We start from the raw sequence: 15,702 nt of genomic DNA, 5'->3' as shown, positions 1-15,702 counted from the left end.
AAGGAACCAGGTGTGTAGGTAGACCGATAAAATCATTCAACAAGTGAATCCAAATCAAATCAAATCATATCAAATCAATCCAATTCAACTCAATCGTTCGTGCTCAAGACTGTGCGTATTGGGGGTGACTCCTCACCACTATCCCACCACAACACCATAATCTACCTACCTACCTACCCACCTACCTACCTACCTATCCTGCCACTACTTAGCTACTTTTCATTACCTACCTACGGTACTGAACTACTTACCTACTTACCTACCTACGGTGCTTACCTACCGCTAAAATCGACCAGCTATACCAACTGACTGACCGATTGACTGACCACCGACCGCTACAGTGGGAAAATGAGAGAGTACAGCAAACGACGCAACGCTCGCTTCGTTCATCCTTTCTTTCCTTCTCACCCTCATTCTAGGATTCCTGCCTAGGTAGGGTATGCAATACGGAGTGCATGCACGCCATGGATCAAAAGTACGGTATAGCACGGCACAGCACCTGAACGGCCATGCGCTACGCTACAGTACGCTAGCTAGCTAGCTAGCTAGGTAGGTAGGTAGCTAGGTAGGTAGGTAGGTAGGTACACCTTTGGTACCGGTACATGACAAAACCACCTACCCATCCACCCAACCACCCATATTCGCCACTACAGCCGCGCAAGACAATGTGATGATTTCAAATTACAGTGGTATTCATCCATTCCTTGTTCCTCTTCCTCAACGTCTTCTTCTTTTTCCTCTCTCTTCCCCCTCCAAAACTCTTACCGCCTAAAATTCCCCGCCATCAAACTCTGCTTGACAATCATCTCGGCCGCCGCCGCCGCCGCCAGGCGCTCCTTCTGCCTACTCCTATCCCTCAGATAGCGCTCCGCCTCGGGCCGCATGCGCAGAATCCTCAAAATCATATCATCGCTCGGTTCAGCCTGGGCCTCCTTCCTCTTCTCCTCCTTGGCCTTCTTCATAGTCCCCAAGTTGCGCGAGAGCATTATGGTTTTTGCGCGGCGGGTCGGCATGCCGGTGAGGCCGGCGGCGCCGCCGAAGCTGTGACCCGTGGGACCAGACGCGGCGGCGTTGGCCTGGCGCTGTTCTTTTTCTTTTTGGCGCTGCAGCGTAATGGCGGCCATGTTTTCCGACGTGCGGATGAGGGTTTCGGTCGGCTCGAAGTAGAAGAAGTTGAGCGTTTGCAGGTCGTGGTATTTGGGCGACTTGAGCACGTCGTTGGGCACGCCCGACGGGATGCCCGTTTCTTCGTCGACGGCGTGGAAGAAGTCGAAGAGGAGTTGGAGCCATTTGAACACGATGTCGAGCTCTTGTTGCGTCAGGGGTCGCTGGTGTGACGGTTTGTCGCTGAGCGGTGGGACGAGGAGCGACTCGATCGTTGCGAGCACTTCTTTCCATACTCGCGACATGACCATAACCATGGCACTGTCGGTCAGCGTCTCCTTCATCAGGGCGAAGTTGTCGTTGAAGTAGTTGAAGAGCGGCTTCAGCGCATTCGCTACGTCGTCCTGGCTGGGACCCGTCGACACGGACTGTGGCCGGCCACGGAAATAAGATGCGACCGACGATGCTGTTAGGCCGCGGGTGAGGAGTGCTTTGAGCGCACGACGAGACAGGCAGTGGTGGATATAGGCAGAGAGCTGTAGTCGTTAGCACACTCCCACAATGGCAAAAGAACAAACTTACCTTGTCCGTAATCTTGCGCGTCATGTCGCGCTCGGTCCTCTTTAGTATTCGGAAAGCCTTGCCAAAGTAGAATTGAATGTCGTCGCGCTCTCCTTCCATGCTGACCCTAAGCAGCAAGCGACCCTGGGTGTCAAGGTCAAGCCAGTACTCCCGAGGCATAAAGTCACGGAAGTGAGATGGGTCAAGCTTGAGCGAGGTACGACCAACGCAGTCATGGTCACCCAGGGTGTCGTAGTCCCAGATGGTGGCGATGATGTTGAGAGGGCCAGATGTGGTAATGTCGACAGTCTCTTCCCATCTCGGGTTGAGATTGCTAAAGACGACACGGGTTTTTGCAAGCCGCTTTTGATACTCGTCGCCCAAGACGACGTAGGGGTCGCTGAGGCCATTCATATCGCAAGCCTTGAGGTCCTCGGCTTCGATGATCTTGATGGTAAACACGTACTTGTTCATCCTCGGCTGTTTTTGCGTCGGCGGCGTATTTCGCTGAATGACCTCTGCACATGCGTCGACGTTGATTTCGCGCTCCAATTTGTCGAGCATCTGGGTGGCGTACTCGACGTTGTTCAATTTCACAAGACTCTGTCGAGAGTCAGTAGAGCAACGAGGGAGGGAAATTACAAATTACCTCGCTCAAGAACTGGTACGGCTCAATCTTTTCCTTGTTTGCCCAGGTGTCCTTTGCCATCTGAAGCCACTTTTCTTGCCTTGTCTGTTTCTGAGCAGCTTCCTGTTCGGGCGTCAGACGTTCCATTTCTCTGCTGAACATGCCCTCGATGAGTTCGCAGTATCGTGCCAGAGCATCGCCAATTGCCTTGGAGACCGACGTCATGAATTTGGCGTACTGGAAATCGTCATCCCAGTTCAGATTGACGATTTGTTCAATGGCTTGGTTAAAGGAGCGGAAAATATCGACGACCGACACACTGTGACGCTCCTCGTCGGTTGGAATGTTGCCTGGATGGTCGACGCGAACTTGAAATTCGTCCTGCTTGACAGCCCCCTCGACCCAATTCTTCAAATTTGCATTGGTGATTTCAATCCAGCGCCAGACAAATTCTTGGAGGTTGTCCTCAATGTGGAATTCAAAAGGTACACTGCAACAGTCAGCTTCGACGTCTTGCCGAGGTTCAAAAATCTTACTCGGGTAGTGCTTGAGCGTGGATACCACGAATCTCGACAAGCTCCTTGTACAAATCAAACCCGTCTTGAATGGGAACCTCTTCACCTTTTTGGTGGGCCACATCCATGATTCGAGTGACCAAGTCTCTTGCATCCGCAGCGTAGGACGGAAAGACCTCTTGGACAAGGACATTGAGCGGATTGACGCTGCGACGAGTTAGCGCCAAGTCTGACAACATACAAAGACGCGCTTACCCCATGATTTCAGGATTCTTGCGGTATCGCTTTTGAATCTTCTCGCAAAGCTTTATTACTGCCTTGCCAAGCTCAATGACATGGTAAAACTCCCACTCTTCTTTGCTGTCCGGAATGTTCTTGGAAAGAATGTCGCCGTAGACCTCTGCAGCTCGTTTTCGAAGCGCCTCCTGGAGCCTCTCGGTGTACTCGTCCAAATCTTCGGGCGTTTTCGAAAATAGTGCATCATCGTAAATGTGATTCTCGAGAACGTACATGACCGGACCGAGTGGAGGAGGTTTATTGTCGTAGCACTGGAGCATTAATTGGAAAAGTTCGCGCAGCAGTTCGTCGTGCAAAGCCGAGAGAATTTGCTGCTTGAGGGTGAAGTCGTGAATCGTCCACCGGGTATGATCAAACATGGCCGACTGCATCAACATGACGCTCGATCTATTGCCCTTTTTATTATTTTCAGCAGGAGGTTGTTTGACAAAGGCAAATGCCTCGTCGAGGGTATCGAGGTTGATTTCCTGCTGCTGGTACTTGTCCTTGATTACGTCGAGGAAGAGGACAAGCCGAGAGAATTGTGGGACGCGCCAGCGCAAACCAATCTCACTCAGCAGCTCTGTAGACTCTTTGGACAAGAGCTTGATGGACTGAACCTCGGATCCAGGCGTCGATGGCTCCAAATCGCCATCTTGCATGTCGTACGTGAGCGCCTGCTTCACAACGGCGCGGTAAAATGCCCGGGGCTCAGGTGGAACATAGGTATAGGGGGTGGCGGCATTCTCATTGGGTTCGGGGCCGTCATTGAGGCTGAGCGCATTAAGGTCGACGGGCTGATCAATGACGTACGACCCATCCGAGGCCTCGGACATCTTTCTGGAAATTTCAGAGTAGCCCGAGTCGGAGCTCGTTCCGCGTTCAGATTTGAATTGAGGCAGGCCGGTGCCCGAGGTGCTCTTGGCGAGTTCTGGGTTGGACTGGATAATGGCCAACATCATCTGCGACAGGTCCGTCGCCTCGTGCTTTTTCCAGGACTCGTAAGCATCATCCGTGTCAAAGTCATCGGGACTGAGGGTTTGCCTGGTATTGAGACTGAGGTTTGTCTGATACGTCTTGAGATCTTGGAGGGCCGCCTTTTCCGTCCACACGTCTCTCTTTGCATTTACGTCCTGCTGAATCTGATCGTAGGGAACGTTGAAGATGCGTGACACAACGAGAACCAATGGCATGTCCTTTACTTCATAACTGCGAGGCACTTCGACTTCAATGGACTGGCTGCCCCCACCGCCATTGCGCTGGGACGCGGCGGCCAAGTCTTGGTCGTGCATCAACAGCTTCTTCTCCATGGTATTGAGCCGCGACATGAGCTCCGGCCTGTCGCGGGTCCAGTCGTGGCTTTTCAGGGTGGAGCTAATCAGGCGGATGAAGAGAGCAACATGGCGGTCGACCATCAGTCTCCAAGAATCGTCATCGGGAGCCTTGCCCCTTTGCAGCACCTTGGTGGCATTGGAGAAGAAGATGAGCAGAAGATCCTCGACACGCCTATTCTCTTCCATGGTCTTTCTGAACTTTGGATCCTTGAACTCGTTGAGGAAGGCAGCAAAGGTGGACTTGATGCTGGCGTCACTGAATTCGGGCATCTTCTCCTTGCCGACCAGCACGCCCGTCAGGCGCTTGTCCAGCTCCTTCATGAATCCATGGGGAAACTTTGTGCTCTTGCTATCCCGTATCAGGGCAAAGTCCTTGACCAAGTCTGTCACGGAGGTGGAGGAACGGTGAATCTGCTTCGGGGCAGCGACATGTTGTATGCGACGGGCACGAGGCTGGAGGAGATAGGAGAGGTAGGCTACACGGAGGGCATAGGAGTAGGCGTCTTGGGGGGCGACGACACGGCGGCGCGAGTACGAGGAGCTCCGGCGGTTGGAGCGGTCTTGGTGCTGCAGACTGTTTACGCGCCAGCGGCTGCTGCTCATGGAGCGGTTGTGGGACGAGGTCGACATGGTAATTAGAAGACCGAGAGGCGGGGAGATGGCGTTTGCGGAGAGAGGGGGCAGCGCATGCCATTCAAGACTTGGGCGCAAGATTGGGCACGGAGGCGTAAACGAGGAAACTGGCGGAGCGGTGAGACAGCGGGAAGATGGTCGGGAGGGATGGAGGAGAGGAGTCGAGGAAAGCTGGGGGCGGGTCGGAGAAGAATTTCGGAGCCAGCGGAAAGAGTGAGAGGGGCGATTTGAGAGTGTGGAAGGTGAGTTGAGTGGGAGACAGGTGGTGGTGGTGGTGGAGGAGGAGGAGGAGGAGGAGGAGGAGGAGGAGGAGGAGGAGGAGGAGGAGGAGGAGTGGTGGTGGTGGGTGGGTGGGTGCCGATGGGTTCGGTGGTTGCTTGGCAGTTGGCAGTTGGCAGTTGGCAGTGACAGACAGTGACGGACAGTGACGGACAGTGACAGTGACGGGACGGACGGGCTCCGTGCAGTTCGCCTTCTGTTCCCTCGCGTTTCAAATTGCTGCGGGCAGGGATCACGCGATCACGCCCTCCCGTCGCCTGCGGAACTGGAACTGGAACTGGAACTGGAACTGGAACTGGAATTGGAATTGGAATTGGAATTGGGATTGGGATTGGAATTGGAAACCTACTTCTACTTACCTTGAGGCTGCCGGTGCTCGACGCGACAAGGCCCAAGACAGTCTCTGTCTGGTACCTATGTACTCCACTTCAGCCCTGCCGTTGCCGTTGCTGGCCCGTCGCACTGCTCGCCCACTGGCTCCGACCACCCCAAGGTTCTCTCCTCTCTGAAGAACAACATCATCATCATCATCATCATCAACCAGCATCACTAGAAATCATGTCGCCATCTCCCCCTGCCAAAGGCCCTCCTCTCGGCCAAGCTCCCGACAAACCTCGTTTGACTGAGGAGGAAAAGAAGAACAACCACATCGCTTCTGAGCAAAAGCGCCGCCAGGCCATCAGACAAGGCTTTGACCAGCTCGCCTCAATCGTTCCCGGCATGGAGGGCCAAGGCCGCAGCGAAGCCGTCGTCCTTGAAGCCACTGTCAAGTACATGCGTGAGCAGTACGCTGAACAGCTAAGGCTTTCGCAAGCCGCCGCCGCCAAGGGCATCGACCCCAGATCCGTTCCAGGCCTGCCAGAAAGCTATCGCGACACCATTGGCTCCCAGACCTCCAAGGACGCTGCCATTGCCGCCATGCAAGCAAACCAATCCAACGGCGCCTCTTCGGCCCATGAGAATGGCAGCGGGGTTTGATGCTTTGCCAGATCCAAATCATCAACCTCTTGCTGACCTTAAACAAGTCCGCTTCAGTCATTGGATCCAGAAGAAATCGAAAACGTTGTCCCGTGACACCAGCTGCATCACGCAACCTTGTTCAACCACCCAATCCTCAACCTCTACAGCCAACTGACGCTGTTGCACCCAATCCTCAACCTCCCCGGCCAACTGATGCTGCTTTATCCATCCCTCATTCTCCACAGTCAACCGTCGCTGCTTCATCCGCTTCTCAACCTACACCGCCAACCGACGCTAGTTCATCCAAGCCTCCCTGTCCACAGCCAACAGACGCTGCTCCTCTTTACGATCCTGCGCTTTTCGACCCAACGCTTTTCGATCCTCAAGATTTCGACCCTGACCAGACTGAGCGCGAGCCATGGTTTTAGCTGCAATTCAAATGCGTCGAGCTTGGAAAGTCCAAGGTCATGGCTCATGAAATGACGAAAAGCGTAGACTAATTCAAGCGCAAAGGTTTACGTGAGCTGGTTCGAACGCTTAGTAGATGCAGTCTGGAATCCCTTTCTTGGTCTGGCTTGGTGGAAACGTTGAATTCATCCCTCAACGTCCTGTCATCGAGCCAATCAAGGCACGGCAACATGGTCTAGCCACAATGGATCTCAGCCAAGCCCGTCATTGGCTAGCCAATACGTTCAACCTCTTGCAACTCGGTCGACTTCATGCGGAACATTACGCCTGGAGATGCCTTCATACGCGTAAATCTCGGAGCGAACCTCTTGCATAGCTACGGCCTACACTCTTGGTCTCCCTTGCCATTGGAGAATCAGCCTTTGGTCGATCAAACGGCAAGTCTTGCAACAACACCAGCAGCGCGTCGACCCCGCCGCCCCAGTTCGCTGCTCTCCGTTAACCATCTGCTTTGTCCCTCGCACATTCTCGGTGTGGACGTGTGGATGGCATGGCGCCGTCTCAATGGAGCTCGCAGATAAGCTGACATGGCAATGCGCTTGATACTTGTATGAATTTTTGTAAATTTTTTTTTTTTCCCCCTTTTTCGTTCTCTCGTCTTTCTTTCTCTTCTAATTTCTCGCATCCCCCCTTTTCCCCATTCATACTTGGTATCGCGTTCTTGGTTCCGCGTTGTCGGTTTGTTCGTTGGACTGGGCTCGGTCGGCTTGAATTGGCAATTGTGTGTGGGTAGACAGGCAAAACACAAGACGGGGTGGTCGGAAGAAAGATAATTGATGGCAGTGGTAGTGGTAGTGGTAGTGGTATTAATCGATAATGATGGTTTGTTGTAACCGTGTGCTGCTGCCTGTATACCTTACCCATCTACTGTATGGATGGATGGATGGATGGATGGATGAATGGATGAATGTTTATCTCAACGCCCATCATCGACCTACTCAGCTCCCTGCCATCGCTATCTTGTCCTGTCCAGTCCAGTCCTGTCCTGTCCAGTCCAGTCCTGTCCTGTCCGTCCAACTACCTTGCACAACTTCAACCAAAGGTTCGCTCAAGACACGGATCAAGGAAGGAAAGAAAACCTCTCGGAGAAGAAACGATGGAAAACGCCTCAAGCGCCTCGCCTTGCCTCGCCTTACTTTACACCTGTCGACCACCACTGCCACCACACTTCCGATTTAAAAAAAAAAAAAAGAGAAGAAAAAAAAAAAAAAAAAGAGAGAGAGAGAAAAGGCTACATAAACGACTGAATAGCACCGCGAGCAAACCAAACCAAACCAAACCACCGTGATAGATAGGGCTACTTATCTACGCTATGCTATGTTGCACTACGCCACACCACAGCGGCCCTTTCTCTTCTTCTTGATGTTGTTGTCTGCGTCGTTATCTGCGTCTGCGTCTGCGTATGCCTCTGCCTCTGCCCCTGATGGTGCTTGCTCTCCTTGTCCTTCTTCTTCCTCTTCTTCTTCTTGCTGCTGCTGTTGTTGCTGACTCGCATCTCCTGCTCCCACTTCTGCTTCTGCTTCTGTTTCTGCCGTTGTGTCTGCGTCTGCGGATTTGCCTTGACCTTCTTGCCATGTCGTTCTGTCGGCGGTGGCGGCACCATCACCATCAGTATCGTCATTCTCGCTCTCCCGCTTCCTCTTGCTCGTGCTCGTGCTCGTGCTCGTGCTCGAGCTCGAGCTCTCCTTTTCCTCGGTATCTGCCTGCGCTGTCTTTGCGTCGTCTTTCTGATCACTCTCCTTCTCCTTGTCCAACTCCATCGCTTCCACTCCTTCCTCCTCCTCTTCCTCTCGCGGAAGCATCTCCCAGTCGTCATCCGCATCTACGTCGGTGGTGGCGGCGGCGGCCTCAGGGACGACTGGCTGTTGTGCTGCAGCAGCCGAGCTCCCATGCGAGTCTGATTTCTCCGCCTGAGTCGCCGGTGCGCTCGTCTCTTTTGGCGCCGCCGATGGCTTCGCTGATTCACCGTCTTGGTCATCATCATCAGCATCCCTCATCTCCTCTTCCCTACCTCCTTGCGCCTCACACTCCTCCTTGTCGCTCTCGCCGCTCCTCTCCGGATGCGGCGCCGGCCGTCCGACAGCCGCTTCCAGATCGATGCCGCGCGCCAGCCCGCCACCCTGCTGCGGGCCCATGTCCTCCATGCCGATGACATCGGGGCCGCGCGCGTGTGGCGCCTCTGCCTCTTCGACGGTGGGGGGCTGCCCACCTTCAGCGTGCGGTTCTGACTGCTGGTGGTCTGGTGGATGCGATTGTTGGGATGAGGAGAGGAGCCCCGAGGAGCGCGTGACGGGGCGCGAGGACGTGCTGGATGCGCCGCCTGCAGCCACCGTCACAATGCCGGCTTCTTGCTCCTGGCGTAGAAGCTCGCCCTGCGTGATGGGCCCCGTGTCGCGGAGGGCGTCGGGGGCTGTAGCAGTGGCTGTGGCATTGGCAGTGTTGGATGTAGAAGGCGGGTTATCAGAGGCGGTGTCGGTAGAGGAAGAGGTGCTGGAGGTGGAGGCTGGCGCCGAGGTTGTCGTTCCCAGGACGCCATTGACAACGGAGACGGTTTCGATGCGTCCGGCGCCGTTGGGGCCGTCGACCATCTCCGTCGACTCGGACACCAGCTCGCTGCCGCTGTTGCCCGAGCGATCATTCTCGGCACGCAGCCATGGGATGGGCGTGAGGAGCGCGCCGCCCAAGCTGTCGTCACTACCCAGATTCGGCGAAGAACCAAGATTGGGAGAGCTCATGTTGGCAGGGCCGGGCGTAACTCCATTGAGGATGGTATTACCAGACGAGGGCACGCTGGATTGCGGGAGAGGAAAGACGGTTGTAGCAGAAGATACGGAGACGACGCGGTCGAGTGCGCGGAGGTACGGCGGGAGGAAGCGGTAATGTGCCTTAGGAGACATGACCAGCTCGGCGAGACGCTGGAGGGTGTGCGGGGCATGGTCAGGGAAGTTTTTGTTGAGATTGAGCACAATCGATGTGTAGAGCTCGTGGAGTTCTGGTGGTAGTATCCGGTCTGATGCTTGAGCATCGCCGTCAGCCTTTTGCAACGCACTGCCTTCGTCCGATGCTCCTGCCGGCGGCGCATTCTCCTTGTCGGTAACGATCGACTCTCCCGGGTCCCCAGGTTTGCTCGGCGTGGATGAGCGGTCTCGCGCAGGCTCTGGGTGCGGCGCTGGGGTGGTAGGGATGGGAAAGTGGTTGTGTACTATCTGGGCGATGGTGAGCACGCGGCGCGGTAATGATTCGTCGGAGCTTTGTTCGGGGTCACATACATCTTGAAGTCTGGGAAGAATGAATCGCAAGGCCCGAGGCCACTCTTCGCTGCGACATGGTCAACACGGCGCTTAGCACGGGGCTGCGGTGAGACGATTTACCGCACCATGGAGCCATCTTTGGCGGCCTGCTCCACCAGCTGCTCAGCTGTAGACGACGTTGTCAGTTGGGATGCGCGGCTCGGATAGACGGTGGAAAACTCACCAGACAGCATGATAGAGTTTAGGCGTGAAGCGCGACAAGTGAGTGGGGGTGGAAAGCGCAATGCGCGGGAGCGTGTTGATGCGCGTCGGGTGTTGATGTCAGCTCTCGAAGCTGGAGCTGGCAGGGCAAGGAAGGTCTAGACTGGTTGGTCACCGAGATTATCTTATCTGCCGCTAGGCCAATCTGGGTAAGTGGCGCCAGTGAACTGAAGGCATCTTGACCTTTTTAAAAATAAATTGGAAATGATCATGGCTCGTCTCGACTGTGACAAGATTATAGTTTCTCCATGGCTTGGTGTAAAATAAGTCGCAGCGCGCCGAACGCTGAAATATCTGGATATAATGGAAGAAGACATGGTTGCGCCAGTTTCAGACTTGCTCTGTCCACAGAATAGACATTCCAGCTTTCGAGCTTTGTATTCTCACACTCCGAACCCACACTCGCCAGCCAGCCAGTCAGTCCACCATCTCTAGGCCACCTATCGACAAGCCCTTAGCCCCGCCGAATTCGCCGCCACGCTGACCACGAGCTAGCGAGCAATCAATCAATCAAAGCAGCAGATAGACAGACAGACAGACAGGTCACAACACTTCCAAAAGCGGTCGGCTCGGCAGCTGCGTAGCGGGGCGTGGCGTGCCAAATCACGTCTATACACACTACTCTACTCCATCCAGCAGGCAGGTAGGCAGCCCACTAAATACGCCTACTATCGTCTACACCTATATACCTTGTGTCGCATGTATTCACGTAGATAGGCAAGTAGCGTATGTAGACGGGCTGAGTTGAGCTGGATCGGATAGACTGTGTAGACTGAGTGAATGAATAGACTGGATGGACCCTTTCAAGCGGGGCGAGCGAGGCGACGGGCAGCAGAGAGACGTAGCGAGATGGTCGGTGCGGATGGTTGGTGGACGGATGCTCCGAGAGTCTCGCACTGGGTAGCTGGCGAGCAGAACGGATGGACTGAAGACAAGCGGGGCGAGCGAGGGTCGTGTGCTGGTTGGGTGCAGATGCTGTGCGACGGCGGATGGGACAGGACTGGGTGGGTGCAGCGGTGCCGAATGTGGCATTTTGCGAAGGTTACGTTACCTACGTTGCGGGTGGGTGGGGTGAAGGAGGGTGAGGTGAGGTGATGTATGTATGTATGTATACTCCATGTGAACGAGTGGATAGATCGGGGAAGGGCAGAAACAATGTGGAAGATTTGCCTGAAAAGACTATGTGTATAGGTTGTGGATGAGGAGGATGTCTTCAGGAGGGGTAACTACATGTTGTTTCGAGGCTCGACATGCCGAAGAGGCAGAGTGGAGAACGTGATGGTATGCTGAATAAAGTACGTAGTTGAGTGACCTGAGGTTGCATCCGCGGGTCAACAACGGTGCAGCGAGAACCAGTGTGATTTAACAGTCCGGCAACACAGCAGTACCACGTGTGCGCCGTATACCTAGGCGCTGTACGCACAGCATGAGAGAGAGAGCCCAGGCATCCACATCCAGAGCCTGCCCTCGTCGTCCTTCCTCCTCACTGCCCATGTTTCGCAGCGGAGTGAGTGCGCATTGCCCGTACTCTGACCAGCGACCTGACGCCCGCTGCCTGCGCGTCATGACGCCCAAGCCCATGCCGACGTCGGTTGCCGTCCTGCTGCAGGCACGGCTCTCGAATACGAGGTGAAGGGCGAGGCTGGGCTCTGCGGTGCTGAGCTGAGACGTCCATGACCTGTGCCTATAGCACTGCTGGTGCCTGGTGAGGCAGATACAAGAGAGATGGAGAGAGAGAAAAGGTCTTTGAGTCTGGCTAGAAGCGAAGGTCGAGCCCGGAAATCGAGCGTCGCACAAACGACGCAAGAGAAGCATTGCAGGGCGTCACATCAAGGCTGTCAAACGGATCTAGCCACGAGCAGTTGGCCGTGCAGACTCGAAAGTCAAGAGGCCCTGAAGACATTTTCCTCCTTCTTCATCGGGGTCTTTGTCTTGCTCTGCCCAAGAGTTCCCCGCAGCTCTCGCTTTCCCCTGCCATGCATCTTCACGGCGCAGCGAATAGGCGACGCGATGGAACAAGCGGTCTTGCGTAGATCTGACCAATTCCGACGCAAGTTGGGATGATAGAAACAGAAATACTGAGAAAGACGGATCTCAACGGTAAAAGAGATTCCAGGGCAATGCTGGCGCGACGGCTCTCAGACAGTACCCTTCGCAAATTTTCCCGTGAGTAATACGGAAAAGCAAAATTAAAGGAGAATTAAAAGTGACACAGCGAGTGAAGAGCTCTCGAGAAATGAGAAGCTTGCGTGACGCGGCTCCAGTGTACAAATTCTTTTTTTCCGCGAACAAAGCAAGATCTTGACCGTCATCGCATCTTGCATCCTATGTCGGTGCTGAAGCCGGGCTGCGGGAAGTGGGCTCGTGTGGGGAGCGGCGATTGGAATTGGTTGTGGGGGATTTGATTGCTTTTGGTGGCGACAAGAGATTGAGCAAAGCAGCAAAGGTTGGCGGGTAAAAAGCAGGCAAATGTTGACGAATGGCGATCGGCTGCGGACAGAAGAGATTGCAAGAAATGCGCCGATGGGACGAGGGAATTGAGGGAAAGGCAAAAATCGTCAAATGATAAAATGAGAGTTGAACAGTGGAATGCGAGTCTCGGGACGAGTGCTAAACAAGAGAAGAGCCCAACAACGCGTCTGTCTCCTGTGTTATGGGTAGCTATGGCGCAAGCGAGGTGTTTATTATTGCTGGCATCAATTAATCTCATTCCGTCGCGCGTAGGGCAAGGCAGGACAGGGCAGGGCAGCTTGGATCAGGCAGGTGGCCGACGACTGTTGATGATCAGCTCGCTCGCTCGCTCGGTTCCATAGTCGCACGTCCACAGGTCGTATTTGACAGCCAGCTGTGATGAGGTGCCAGGGAGATGAGGATTAATGAGAATCAAGTCGAACAAATCGGAGGTGAGGTGCCAGAGGGTTGAGCCAGACGCCAGAAATGCCACAGGAACCAGGCGGGACAAGGATCAGGGACAGGACAGGACAGGGACAGGGACAGGGAGGGATAGGGGCAGGGGCGGGGTCATGCCATGCCATGCCGCCCGCCCCTTGGCTGGACTTGCGGTTGTTCTCTCCCCCGGTCGCGCCGCCTGGTCTGTCCAACGTCGCGTCAGGTCAGGTCGCGTAGGTACGGTACAGGTAGTGCCTTGCCCGGTCCCGAGAAGCCATCGAGCGAGCTGCGCATCGTGCCCTACGCGCGATAAAAAAATAAAAAATAAAAGTTTGCCTCTATGGCGATTCAACCAAGCCAATACTCCAAGACTGCCCGTATTGCGTTGCAACGCTGGGCCCAATTTCAGAGTTAAGCTTGTCCGCATACCCTAGGCTCAATTATACTGCATTCTTACCGCTCCGCGGCTCGTCGGACACCACAGCGCTCCGCACCGCCGCCCGCCGCCCACGGTCCGCTCGCGGCCATGAATCAACGCATGAGACTCACCGACCAGCAAGACGGACGCGTTCGCGTTGCGTTGCGTTGCGTTGCGTTGCGCTGCGCTGCGGCGGTGAGGCCCGTCTGCCCGCTCGCCCGCTCTGTGCTCTTGGATATTAATCAGGACCAGCCACTGTCGCTGCTGCTGCTAAATACAGCATTTGAATTTCTACGACGTGCCATGAGCAGCGTCCCGCTCCGCCTTTGTTCCCTGCTTGCTGCCAGCCACCGCACGGCCACTGCCACTGCCACTGCCACTGCCACATCCAAATTTCTGCCACCTCCGCATCGCGAGCCACGGGCACCGAAACCGGCTCTGCCTTGCGATGGAGGTGTCTCTGGCAGGAAGGAGCGGTGTCGGTGTCGGCATCCCAGCCATGTCCATGTTGGTTGGTGCACGTAGGGGCCAGCCCGGCCGGGGAAGTGTCGCGTTGCGTCGCATCCGAGTTGGGGTTGCAACTTGACGATGGGGCGCGGCGGGGCGGATGTGGTGCCATTCGTCTAGATGCTGTCAGTGACGTCCATGCCCGCTGGACTAAGGGGTCTTCGTGTTGGTTGGTGAGCTGGGTGGCGGGCAGGACACGAGGTGGGATGAGATGGGACTATGCGCTTCATGTTGGTTTTGAAACCCGCTGTGCTGCGTCGATAAGGGACAGCACTGAAGCTGAGATGTTTGCGTGTATACATGTTTTTGGGACTTGAGAGAGCACTAGAATAGCGCTCAGTCTCTATACTATTTTTACATGGCACATGTCAAGCTCTGAGGTTTGCAAATGTTGCCGAAGCACATGAGCGCCGAGGATTCCACTTTGCAGTCTTTTGCATTAGACCCAAAAAACCAAGTCGATTTGCCCACGGCAACGCCAAAACAGCACAGAAGATGGACATGTAGGCGGGCCGAACGGTGCGCAACGAAGACGGTGCTAGAGGGCGCTAGGCGCAGCTACGCCATGTCGGCAGCAGCACGCGTTGCAGAGTCGGGAGCGTGTTTAGGTGGAACAAGAGAAATGTCAAAAATCAACAAAGGCGACTGCCAATGACGTGTGGTGGATTTGGTAGCGCTGACAGGATGAAGTTTGCTGTCGATCGGGGAGCGCGTGATGAAACGGACAAAAAGAAGACATTAGTTTCAGGCTCTTGCAGGGCAGACATGTGTGGTGTGGTTGTGAGCGGGGAAAAGCAAAAGCAAGTAGGAGTGGAATAGCAGCGGGGCCAAGGCACAAAAGGAGAAAGGTGTCGCCGGCCGTTTGGTGACCTGAGACGGATAGCGTGAATTTGGACGAACCACGGTTCCAGAGGCCGTTGTGCAAAGGGAGCCCGTGGTGAAGAATAAGGTAGGTAGGGTGTAGTAGGTATTGGAAGCTGAGGACACGTGATGGTGAGGCGACGGGACCCGGACGGGTCGAGATGGCCCTGAGGGGTCCGGGGCCGTCGTTCCTCTGTCCATCCGTACCAGTCTTGAGAAAATTCTTTGTTGCTCTCTTCTTTTCTTTTGTTGTCGGTTGTTGTTGTTGTTGTTGTTTCTGGTGTCGGGGCTTTGTGTCTATCTGTCTGTCTGTCTGGCGGGTCGAGTCAGCCGAAGAGGTCCAAGTCTGATCGGCAGGTGGAACGTCCCGCTTGGCTGGACTGTTCCCGCAATAGCCGCAGCCCGGCATGCAAGGATTACGACGTGACGGGAGCTGCTTAGGTTGGTTCTTCAGCGACCGAGGAGAGGAACAGATATGGATGGAAAGAAAGAAAGAGTCGGTCGAGGCTTGTCGACGGTGCAATTCCATTCCATGCGTCTCTTTCTCTCTGGGAGGGCTGACAGCGACTCTGTTCGCCGTCTAAGGTAGTAATAACCACTCAAGGTGCCGGCAGTTTGCCCTCATAGCCCCCCTGCAATCCAGCTCGTGCGGGCACTGCGGTGCCACGTCCACCCCCCCCCCATGTCGCATCCATGGCGACAATTCCATCGACCGACCGACCGACTGACTGACTGACTGACTGACTGACGGACCAAG

General features: G+C 55.1%; 5 protein-coding genes across 5 annotated transcripts; 2 read left to right on the top strand and 3 right to left on the bottom strand.

Annotated features, from left to right (window-relative positions):
* Positions 1 to 761: 761 nt before the first annotated feature.
* On the bottom strand, positions 762 to 5,048 carry IWZ02DRAFT_493318 (uncharacterized protein; the record flags this gene model as incomplete). The annotated part of the gene is made up of 5 exons (XM_066769922.1): positions 762 to 1,640; positions 1,687 to 2,268; positions 2,315 to 2,783; positions 2,830 to 3,015; positions 3,064 to 5,048. The coding sequence occupies 5 exons, from the start codon at positions 5,046 to 5,048 to the stop codon at positions 762 to 764; spliced, it is 4,101 nt and encodes a 1,366-aa protein (XP_066619615.1).
* Positions 5,049 to 5,936: 888 nt separating this feature from the next.
* IWZ02DRAFT_353113 (uncharacterized protein) lies at positions 5,937 to 6,167 on the top strand (the record flags this gene model as incomplete). Its single annotated transcript, XM_066764261.1, has 1 exon — positions 5,937 to 6,167. A coding segment is annotated over one exon (231 nt), but the record flags the coding sequence as incomplete, so codon positions are not given.
* A 1,796-nt stretch (positions 6,168 to 7,963) lies between these two features.
* On the bottom strand, positions 7,964 to 10,614 carry IWZ02DRAFT_460037 (uncharacterized protein). Its single transcript, XM_066768127.1, has 5 exons — positions 10,454 to 10,614; positions 10,233 to 10,368; positions 10,130 to 10,175; positions 10,028 to 10,076; positions 7,964 to 9,964 (listed from the first exon to the last, which is right to left on the bottom strand). The coding sequence occupies exons 2-5, from the start codon at positions 10,240 to 10,242 to the stop codon at positions 8,084 to 8,086; spliced, it is 1,986 nt and encodes a 661-aa protein (XP_066619613.1). The 5' UTR covers positions 10,243 to 10,368; positions 10,454 to 10,614; the 3' UTR covers positions 7,964 to 8,083.
* Positions 10,615 to 13,876: 3,262 nt separating this feature from the next.
* IWZ02DRAFT_460029 (uncharacterized protein) lies at positions 13,877 to 14,338 on the top strand. The gene has a single exon (XM_066768126.1). It carries the CDS (start codon positions 13,881 to 13,883, stop codon positions 14,100 to 14,102), a length of 222 nt encoding a protein of 73 aa, XP_066619612.1. The 5' UTR covers positions 13,877 to 13,880; the 3' UTR covers positions 14,103 to 14,338.
* Positions 14,339 to 15,496, bottom strand: IWZ02DRAFT_460027 (uncharacterized protein). The gene has a single exon (XM_066768125.1). The coding sequence runs from the start codon at positions 15,472 to 15,474 to the stop codon at positions 14,710 to 14,712; it is 765 nt and encodes a 254-aa protein (XP_066619611.1). The 5' UTR covers positions 15,475 to 15,496; the 3' UTR covers positions 14,339 to 14,709.
* Between the last annotated feature and the right edge of the window lie 206 nt (positions 15,497 to 15,702).

This window comes from Phyllosticta citriasiana (assembly GCF_038021145.1).
Source record: "Phyllosticta citriasiana strain CBS 120426 chromosome Unknown IWZ02scaffold_13, whole genome shotgun sequence".
NCBI lineage: Eukaryota > Fungi > Ascomycota > Dothideomycetes > Botryosphaeriales > Phyllostictaceae > Phyllosticta > Phyllosticta citriasiana.
This window is presented reverse-complemented; position numbering and strand designations above follow the sequence as displayed.

Coding starts and splice junctions, on each gene's coding strand:
- IWZ02DRAFT_460029 (XM_066768126.1), top strand. CDS start 13,881: ATGAGCAGCGTCCCGCTCCGCCTTTGTTCCCTGCTTGCTGCCAGCCAC.
- IWZ02DRAFT_460037 (XM_066768127.1), bottom strand. Junction 10,077..10,129: donor AAAGATGGCTCCATGGTGCG/GTAAATCGTCTC, acceptor ACCATGTCGCAG/CGAAGAGTGGCCTCGGGCCT. Junction 9,965..10,027: donor TTCTTCCCAGACTTCAAGAT/GTATGTGACCCC, acceptor ACCATCGCCCAG/ATAGTACACAACCACTTTCC.
- IWZ02DRAFT_460027 (XM_066768125.1), bottom strand. CDS start 15,474: ATGGAATTGCACCGTCGACAAGCCTCGACCGACTCTTTCTTTCTTTCC.